At 32.6% G+C, this 11,547-nt stretch overlaps 1 protein-coding gene across 1 annotated transcript; it reads left to right on the forward strand.

Annotated features, from left to right (window-relative positions):
• Positions 1–3,965: 3,965 nt before the first annotated feature.
• Positions 3,966–8,392, forward strand: LOC127860223 (complement C1q tumor necrosis factor-related protein 3-like). Its single transcript, XM_052398154.1, has 4 exons — positions 3,966–4,176; positions 4,403–4,599; positions 7,724–7,817; positions 8,238–8,392. The coding sequence occupies exons 1-4, from the start codon at positions 3,981–3,983 to the stop codon at positions 8,375–8,377; spliced, it is 627 nt and encodes a 208-aa protein (XP_052254114.1). The 5' UTR covers positions 3,966–3,980; the 3' UTR covers positions 8,378–8,392.
• The last annotated feature ends 3,155 nt before the right edge of the window (positions 8,393–11,547 follow it).

Raw genomic sequence — 11,547 nt, forward strand, 5'->3', positions numbered from 1 at the left:
AACAGTTTTCTGTTCTTATCACATGGACAACACTTCTTAGAAAGAGAAAATTGTTCAAAAACACTTGTCACTTGTATGAATGAAATCATATTCCCGATATCTGATTTCATTTCAAAACAATCATGCAACATTCAACATCATTTCGATTGCCAAATTTGTTTTCTTGTCCTTAGTTAAGAGGAATCGTTAAAATTTTCGGTAGTAAAATAACCTGTTTCAGACAAGATTGTCAGGCAATTGTCTAAACCCTTGAATTGAAAGACATCCACTAAACAATTTACCACTGCCATGAACCATTATCAAAAGAACCACTTCTACAACACCTACATGTACTTACATCACATAACATTTAAAAAAAACTGCTTCAACACCACATTCAAAAGTAACTGCCTCAACACCACTTTTAACAATATCCACGCAGAGTTGTCGTTCCTTTCTCTCACATACAAGCTATAAATCACAAGAAAATCGTAACAGATTTCGTAGGATTTTTTTTTGGTTAAAGCATTATATTATGAAAAGTAGTCTCATTTTCATTTATAGTAAAAAATAGTATAAGTTTAAATTCATGATAACAAATAAATTACCTAAATTTAAAAAAGTAAAAATAACAACGGTTTAATTGTTGGACCGCGTTGCTAGGCTATCATCATGTTGCACTTTCAACGGTCACTGCTTTAAATGCTTTTGGTAATACTGTAACTGCTTTTGAAAGTACTTGTATTACGTCAACCCTTTTTAAACTTTGTCAATCATGGATTATTATTAATATAAAATCACTTGATAAAATTATTTGTTTAACCACAACACATTACAAATACAGGAAGCTTCATGTGCCCATTTTATACAAACGTTCAAAGCACTAAGAAAATTAATCCAAATACAATACCAATTCCATCTTTGCAATCAGATGTCTAGTCTTTCTTGAATTATGATAAATCATGACAGCACTATACAACTTTGTGATATGTATGCATACCCGTAGCCAGGGGGTGCGTTGGGTGCGTTCGCACCCAATCTTTTTTGACGAGTAAAACAATGTACTATAAGTTGCAACCAACTGTATTTGACGCAAAAACGTTTATTCATTTTTTCCAGGAACCAAGTGAGTCTTCGTATTTAAGCGTTAAAATAATGTTGTATTCAATATGCAAACGACAGGTCACCATATATTTAATTTCTCGATTAAGTCATTCCCAAGATAGCGCGTGATTTGTATTTACAATTTTTAACCGTAGAATTGTTGAAATCAACAGAAGTTTTGACAGCAAAATTTGAGAAGATCTAGGAAGCCGGTCCCCGCAAAATGGAATTGGAATCTTTGTTATAAATGGATATTTGTTTTCTGTATAATGCATAAGTATTAACCTGGCACTCTAATCCGTATAAAATCGATACTTATGTATAGATATTTGATACTAAATGATTGTTTTGTAACTTTTGTCATCGTTATAAATGTCTGTTAAAGCAATAACTTTAATAGATATCATAACAAATTGATGAAGCCTCGACTTATAACAATTACACATTGTGCACAGCATTTTCGACAGACTGCGTTGTCTTTTTGTTATATCCCCTTGCAACCATTTCCGGATCTCCTTAATGGTTTTCCATCAACAAAAATGTCAGCTATGCTCAAGACAGGCTAATTTTGTTGTCGAATGACAAGAAAACAAATCATTTCTACAGGGCAATGTAGCTTTTTTGTAGTTTACAAACACTTAATGGCATTTGTTCTGCTTCACATACATAACTCTCCACAATGTTTTAATTATGTCAAACTTTACACTAGGAATGTCCTACTCTCAAACAGTTGTTATAATGAATTTAAAACGTTATAACATATAATCAGGTGGACGTTAACGTTTAATGTTCATCAACTGTGACGGATCTTGAGCATATAATGGGCAAATGAGTACATTTTTTTTCTTCGAAGTCCTGGTATACATTGTTAAGGACTTTGATACCATAGGGCCAGTAGTTTGTGGTTATAGTGTCTTAATGAAGCCTTAAGTGTTATATTTTTCTGAAATTCGTTTAGAAAAAGGTAACTTATTTGTTAAAAATAGTTTAAAAAAATTAAAGTAACCAGTCATACCATTTAATTTCTGTTTAGTATTGATGCAGATTAGAGAAGACCCAGTTTTGTAAATCAGTGTTTGTTGTACAATACACTATTAGCACTTTAAGAGCAATGCTAACCCTCTGGTACTATCCATAGTAGCAGACAAACAATTATTTTGAACAATGTCAAATATTTACATTTAATTTGCTCGATTTATGAATGGTAGAATGTTGGAATGGTGAAACACACCATTTTTATCAAGATTCCAAGATTCCAATAAATAATGATATTTTATACAGTTATTATTGTTTGATTAAACATTCTATAAATGTGTTGTTGCATATGTAAACAAAGTGTGTGCGCGCATACTAGTGTCGGGTTAAACACCGTATAAAATTATGTATATCCGTGACTGATACAAAAGGTGGTTATTGAAAACGTGGGGGGAATACATGAATGTTATATCATATTCATGTCGATAAGTCACTGAGTATGGTCAATGAAAGTGAAATTTCATATCAAAATGCTCTATAACTTCAGTCTCGAAATACAGTTAAAAAGTGACCAGAATGTAGTAGTTTACGTTTCATTTTCAAAATTTTCTAGGGGGAGGATCTCCAAAGCCCCCGATTGCAGGAGGGGGACATCCCCTCCCGCACATTCCCCCTTCGCCACTTTGTTGCTCAATAAAAATCGTCGATGGCAAAAAATCGCAACCCCCCCTTTTCAAAACCCTTGCTACGGGCATGGTATGTCGACTACACAATTAAATCACAGAGAAAAACAGGAATACTAGAACACGTCTTATCAACCAGGCTTTGATATGAGCCGGGAAGTCACGTTCAATACGTAAATAAACCATGATGTCAAATTCAAAATAATTACAGGTGTTTTGAGAGCACACACATATTTGGTTTCAATGACAAAGTTACCCGAAGAGACATATACAACAATTATGATGACAATTCTTAACAATCAATACTATACATAATCGACTAGAATGATTTATCCTTTAAAGGCAGCAGGATTAAGACGAGAAAATGTACAATTATGGACCATTTAAGGGCAATTACTGCACACTTTCTTGGGCATTTAAGCGGCTTTCATCTGTATGCATACTTACAGATGAAAGGGCGTTGTCAGAAGATTTATGTATCTTTGCAAACAACTGACCTTGGATATTATTTCTCCAACAACACTATTATATAATGTGTATTTATTTTAAACATGTTTACTGTTTGTTATTATTATTTACAGCCAAAGCAGGGGTGATTCTTTTGTGAAGTATCGAATATTGATTTTTTTAATTTTAACAAAACCATTTAAAGTGTTATCTGCCACTTTAAGCTGTGTCTTTCAACTTCTGATATGCTTTCATTTCCAAAATGTGGCACAGAAAAGTTAGTTCTTATCAATCAGATTGTGCCCATTGAACAGACAATGTATGTATGAAAATAGTAGTATTGTTCAAGTCTACTGTTCAATATAGGCAATCATAACGTTATCTTCAATACAAAGATTAAGTATTTGATGATTTTATACTCATTCGGAATTTGTACACAGTCACTTTGACCGCTTTAAAAAATGCGTAAAGATTAACTGGTGGCGTGCCCCTTTTACTGTTTTACTACAGCGACCCCTTTCAGCAATTTGTAAATGCACAGACCCCTCTTATCTGTTTGTCCAATAACCTGGCCCACGGTCATTTCACAGACGCATTGAGACATTGAGCACAAAACTACTGTATCTCATATAGAAATGATAAGCATATACAACAGTTTCACAATAACCCTCAAAGTTCCCATTTCATGCAGCATATATGACAGGACGTCATCCTTATCATGAGAAAAGCCACACACAAATCAATTATAAGATACCAGTCAACACAAGAAACACTAATATTCACAAAACAAAGATGGCAACATTTTTAACATTGGTGGTATATGCTTTTGCACAATTTTTGACTGGCCATGGATTCTTATTGGACGACAATTCAGTAACTAATCTTTTAGGTGCCCTGCAGCAAGAAAAGATCGCTAGGAGTGCTCTTCAAAGTGAGGTAGAAACGCTACGAAATGATGTCAAATCCCTGACGGCCCGTCACACGGCATGTATGTACTACTGGTTAAAGCTATATTAATTGGCGCAGTAAACATTATATTAAGTTATGAAAATCAAATCTCTTTTTTCAAAGAATTGACTAGAATTCGTACATCTGTCAAATATAGAAGTAAGTTTCTTTTTAATGCCATAGTAAAATATATGTATGCATTCATATTTTAGCTATAATAACATTCTGGAGACACTTGTTAACGTCTTTCATTTCTCCATTTAAAGCTCAATGTAACTGCCCACCGAGCAAAGCCGTTGCATTTTCCGCAACTATGACTGTTGACATCAGTAATCTGGGAGAAAGCCAGCCAATAATCTATGACAAGGTCATCACCAATGTAGGCAGAGCTTATGACTCAAGACACGGAACCTTCCGAGCACCAGTGGGCGGGACTTACAAATTCACCTTTTCCGTATTGCAGGTTTGCAAAGCATGAATAATAAATTTGTGTAATAAATAAACTTGCAAATGTTAGTTTGCTTTAGTACTTTGAAATATGAAACTCTAAAAGTGGTAAATATTATAATGAGAACAAATCAGGCATTTGATAATGTTTGAAAAAAGGTGTGGTTCAGCATGAACTGGTGTCTCATATTATTTTGAGTTATACAAAAACTTATAAGAGCTTCTTTTCTTTTAATAACTGTATAGCATAATTACAGACTGTAATGACAATAGAATCAATAATGAAATATATACTGTTTTTCTTGATTATGGGACGTTTATAATAAAAATGCATGACTTGATTAATTTTGTAAACGTACAATTGGTATATAATGCCTAAGCATTTTGTTTAGACAATCTTAAGAAAATACACACCAGAACATGGATAAGAGCTATTATTGCCCTTCTGTTTGTTGTTAACTTTGGCGTAAACAAACGTGTTTGTTTACAAAATCTTAACGGACTCTACTTGCTTATGCAAATCCTGTGATCGTTATACTTAGTAATATCATCTTAATAAAATAACAATTGAGTTTGCCATTATGATTCTAACATTCGATTCTATCCGCTAAAGAAACCAACTAAACAAATAATATGAAATTATATAGATTTTGAAGATTTCTTCATGCCCTGGCATATTCTTGGCATATTCTTGGCATATTCTTGGCATATTCTTGGCATATTCTTGGCATATTCTTGGCATATTCTTGGCATATTCTTGGCATATTCTTGGCATATTCTTGGCATATTCTTATTCAAGGATGAAAAACATATCCTGGCATATTCTTATTCAAGGATGAAAAACATATCCTGGCATATTCTTATTCAAGGATGAAAAACATATGCATCTTAAAAAAAGTTCGCAAACATGCATGACTCCTATTGGTGTTGGATTCCTTCTAAAAGAAGGTCAATTTAAACTAAGCTGTTTTGAAAAGAGTTTTACATGTGACCTTCAATATGGACTATTAGCTCTGAGGTAGTTATACGGATGATTATCCCAATAAGCCATTTCGTAATGTTGGTCATTTTTGGACATGCGTGGTATAGTTACATAATGGATGACAAAGTTACAGTCCATGCAGTCTGTAGTTTAATCAAATTTAACTGTTTACCACTGTAACCATGACCTTTGAGGTTGGAAGAAATGTGTTTCCTTTATCACATGGTCTTATGGCGCTTAGCACGTGTGCAAAATTATTTTAAATCCATCGATTTATGGAAAATGTTAGGTTGGAGTAGGAATTTATAATATGTTTCAAGGAAATTTCGACCTTTAACCTCTACTTGTGACCTTGTTTTCAATGTAGGGATACGTACCGGTATATTACAAACGAAATATTTACTTTTGACGATTTACAATTTTGCTTTGTTGTGTTAAAATGCCTCAATTTATGGTCAGGTTATGAATGGCGCAACTATTAAGAGTAATTAGTGGCCAGATTTCCCATTGACCTCTAAGTGTAACATTGACCTTTCAGGAAGGGAGCCGGGTGTTTCATGCCAAACTTTGCCTGATGATGTTTTAAATTTGATCAAAGACATTTAAATACATCTATAAATATATGCAAAATTATGGCCAAGACAGGTATTTTCATATGGACATCCGGTCGCACAGGTTGACTGAGCGAAAATTATATGCTGCCTTCTTCAAAGGGTTGCATAAGAAAGCTATATAGAGAATAACAGCAAGCCTCGCCGTTATATTATTCTAAGCCTCGCCTGATATATTAGAAAACGGTGGGACAGTAACCTGTTTTTATATTATCATACCACATTTTCCTATAAATCTGAATAACAATCCATTTTTTATATTTAAAATGTACGGATTCCCGCTGATTTTGCTGATCCGGCTTTTACACGTTGACATACATGTAGCAACGGCGTTCGAAAAGACGACACGAATAATCGCTTATTTTAAACTTCGCAAAGAGAAAAAAGTTGTTTGCACTACGAATGGGCAGAGTACACCCGCTTTAATAATAAACGTCTTAAACTGGAGATCAGGAATTGACTGCATCGACAAATTTAATTGAGGAACATACTTCACCGAATAGTTTTGAGAGTCCATTTTGGAGTTGTGTATTGAAATTGACAATTTGAGGATGGCGTCAATATTTACATTAAAAAAGCCTGTTAAATCGTGTGTTTAAATAGTTGAGGAGGATTAGCATACAGTTATCATTTGTCTTGACATTCTGTGCAATACTTGCGAGTGCAATGACTATATCGATATTTAAAATTTATTGTCCGATTGATGACGTCGTTTAACTTCTGTAGTGCGGGCTGTGGTGATTTTTTAAAAATAAACTTTTGTGTGATGACTTTAAACGAGAATAAAATATGTACGTTCTTGGCATCAAATTGTTTGTTTTATTGAAACTGATTCATGTTGATAGAAATTATTGACTTTATTGCAAATCCCACGTAACTCAAAACATTGACTGATATAATAACTTCCTGTTGACCATGATTTAAAAAAAATATCAGGCAACGTTATATCAGGCGGTGGTATGATAAAAAAAAAACTACCGATCCTTCGCAAAGCTAAAAATACTTCAGCGTACAGTTTATATAGTACATGTATTCACATACCTGTCGCGCCATTCAAAAATCATAAAAAGCGATATTCAAAGTTATGGTAGCCAGAACTATCCTTAGCAATTTATTGGAACCAACTGACATTTTAGTTTTACCTAAAGCAGGGTTTATTTTCATATTTTAATCTGGCCATGTTTTTGAGTAGGGGATCTGGAGCAAAAATTACAAATTTATTAATTACTCAAGGCAAAAGCCGCCTAGAGACTCTATTGTTTATGTAAAGGGGTGCAGGTATAAGAAACTTGTATTAACTGAACATCTTATAAATCCTTACATCTTCATAAACTTATTGGAACAAGCTCACTGATCTTGTGTCATGAAAGGCACCAGCTGAAAAGTCCCTATATACAGAGAACCAGCTTAATTCATGTTCATAGTTGGTACCCTCTCAATGATTATTTGTACTTAATAAGAGAAAGAAATATTTAATTAACTGGAAACCACCTAAGGTATTTTTCAGTCTTACAGGAAACCACTTAAATTACCTACTGAACTTGCAGGGAACCAACAGTATGTGGATACAGGTCGAACTAGTGAAGAACGGCAAAGTCATTGGGCGTGTAAAAGTTGGAGACTATGGCTACTGGGCAATAGGTAAAAATACACGAATAATTGCTCTAACATAGGAATAAGAACAAATACTGATTTGCTATTAAATTTTGTTAATTGGTATTATTAAGATATTTGGTCATACATATTGATATCTCTTCTTCTGTTCTACTACGTAACTTCAATATCAAAATGCATCTTCTTTTCCTGTCGTATACTCACTATCCCAATTTGAATAATTCAAAGCAGTCTCAAAATATAATGCCAACACTAATTGAACAAGACAATTTGACCATGACCTTTGAACTGGTTTCAAAATCGATAGGCGTCTTCCTTTCCTTACAAATGACCATCATAACAATGTTCACCCGCTTCTTCAAAATGGGGCTTAACAAAATGCCCCAAACATTTCAATTAGACTTATTTTAAAATAATATTTTAATATACAAAAAAACTGTTTAACAGGAACCAACATAATCAATACCCACCTCGACGCAGGAGATGATGTTTGGGTTCAGCACTCGACCAATCAGGGTTCGAACATGATCATGTCACGAAATGGCGGCTACACGATGTTCACCGGACACCTTGTGACGGCCGATTAGATTAGTTTTCTATTGACTGCAATTGTCTATTGCTGGCGGTATGGTGTATTGTTGTCATGAAATAATAAATAAAAACTAATTCAGTGCATGTACGTACATCTTAGTTTTACAAATTTTAACACATATTCCATTCCAGATCATAACATGTACAAGTTCATGACAATTTTTTAAATCAGCAACCTATATGATGCTAATTTCAAACACTAGATAATAACAAGTAATGAGATCGTGCTACCACAACAGATATTCAACGTTTTACCAATGAATTTACCGAAATTTAATTAAATGTTCCATCTCATGCTAGGCCTCCATGTTAAGTAGCTACGCAACAATTTGAGCGCAATATCTCCGTCAGATTTGCAAATTTTCGTTGTAGTTATGATATTTGTGAGGAATACTGAACATTTACCATGCTCTAAAATATCCATTATATGCATCTTTTGACGATTTAAAAAATTATAAAGCGTTGCAACGCGAAACGATTTTATAATTTGGTGAGTTTTGTTGTTTTAATTTTGTTGACACTACGAGGATTGCTTATATCAGGTATACCAAACACCATTCATTGGATGAGCACGGATGGCCGAGTGGTCTGAACGATAGACTTTTACTCCAGGGGTCGGTGGTTAGAGTCCAGTTGAGGGTTACTTTTTTTCTTACTTAAATTATATTGGCACTTTTTAGATTCAATGTTTACATTTATCAATATAAAGCATTTAATGACACACTTCACTACATGCCAAATTCTGTGAAAAGGTCACTTTAAATGTATTCCTTATACTACATTGCATGGATTTCATTGAGAATGAGAGTGATGGGTGCATATGGGGTGTAGTGTTGTAATCTAGGTTGACCAAATAATTGGTAGTTATGCAGTTTGTGGTAATAAGTAATGATTATGACTATAGAATTAAGGATTTCTACTCTTTTGATAATATATGCTACATATACGGAATACCTTCAAATAATTTTCTGAAGTACTACACACTAATAAAAAGCATACCCATACATATTAAATCTGAAATCAATACAAATAATACACCATGTACTCAAACAACATTTGTAGAAAACATACTTGGAAGAAAAAAACAAAACAAATAAAATATTTTACAAACTACAAATTAAAAACCCTACGGAAAACTCCAAAATCCAAAATAAATGGCAAATCCTTTTTGCAGAAAATGAACTTAATTGGAAACACATATTTACCATGCCATATAAAGCAACTATTGAAAGCACACTGAGAAATTTTCAATATAAATACATCCATAGAATTATAGCTACAAATAAATATCTCTTTAAATGCAAATTATCTAACTCAAATCTGTGTGACTTCTGCAGTGAAAACATTGAAACTATAGAACATCTTTTTTTGTGAGTGCAAACACATCCAGCCTATCTGGAATCAATTAACATCTTTTCTTGAACAACAGCAACTAAACGTTAAACTATCTTTTTTAAATGTAAGTTTCGGAATTAACTCATTGAAATCAATAGACGGTAATAATATTGAGAATTTTATGGTTATATTGATGAAATATTTTATCTTAAACATGAAGTACAAAAAACAAGTACCAAATTTTAATCGTTTTGTCCATAGTCTTAAACTAAAAATCCAGATTGAGAAAGAAATAGCCCTCAGTAATGACACATTACAAATCTTTGAACAAAAATGGAATCGGATTAAATTCGCATAATGTTGTGTCCACTTATATACATTTCACTCTAATGTTAGTTTATCTTTCTAAAGTAGTTTTTTTTATCTTTCTAAAAAAGTTTTTTTTTTTTAATCTGACAAGATCATTGTGAATATACAACAAAACACACAAATCCAGTATGCTTTCTTCCGACTTTATACAACTCAACATTTTTTATAACTATTCCTCTGTTGTTCTTTTCTTTTCTCTCTAAAAAAAAATTATATATATATATTTATATATATATATATATATATATATATATATATATATATATATATATATATATATATATATATATATATATATATATATATATATATATATTAGCATATCTTGTATAACATGTCTGAACTTTATTGCTTTATACAATCACTGTGTTGTATGATCATATAAATGTTTACATTATATGTATGATATTGAATTAAAAAAAATGTAAAAAAAAATAACAAAAAAATAAGTAATGAGATTCAAAAATGAAACTTAAAATCTATATTTTTCATATTATTTAATCAACCGACCATCTTCTTGGCACTGGGACCTAGATTTCTACCACACATGACCCATATTTCATTTTGATGCTGATTTTTATAACTCATCCTTCCATTCTCCTTTTTAAATGTAATGAACTTAATGTACTAACAAAACTGTAATATTTGAAATAGTTTAAAAAAATGAATTTCAATAAATATAAAGTACAAAATATGCATGTCCTGGTTTTCGAACCCGGGAACAAAACCTTAAGTTCGACCGGTATGCCATCCAGTTTTTTTTTAATTTAAAACGGTAGTTTAATCGCCATGGAGGTAATGGACGTTTTTGCCACATTATCGATGAAAATGCAAACGAACACTTTTTTTGTTCTATTTTTTATATAATTATAACATGCATTTTACGGTCTGAATTATTGAATTAATAATCCCTTTTTGAAATACAAATAAATGTTAACTGTTTAAATAAGACCTAAGACCTCTGCAACGATTTACTTTATGCAAACAAGTGGTTTAACGTCTGCAATAGGTGACCATGCGTAGGAAATGTTTGCTATGTGTTACTTTGCGCAAAGAACTGGAATGTTTTCTGCAATATTGTACCATGTGCAAACAATGTTTAAGATGTATTTCATGTGTAATCTTTGGGAAGTTTATTAAGATGTTATTTCAGAGCTTAATGTGCTTGCTGTCTCCGGTAGTTTCAAATGTTTTTTGGTGATAGCGATATTGCATAAATGGGACGTAAAATACAGAGTAAAGCATATTTACTTGAACAATTTGAGTGTCGACCCGAGCCCAACAAGGAGTGCAATAATATTGCATACGCCATTTTAATAATTGTGTAAACACTTCATGTGTTGTCATAGATGATGATATGTGCATGGGCAGTACTTGATAATGTTTAGAACTGAATCAATATTACTTTATTCTCGCAATTACGACATTATGGAACATTTATAAAACATTTGAGAATATTATC

Source organism: Dreissena polymorpha, chromosome 1 (assembly GCF_020536995.1).
Source record: "Dreissena polymorpha isolate Duluth1 chromosome 1, UMN_Dpol_1.0, whole genome shotgun sequence".
Classification (NCBI taxonomy): Eukaryota; Metazoa; Mollusca; class Bivalvia; order Myida; family Dreissenidae; genus Dreissena; species Dreissena polymorpha.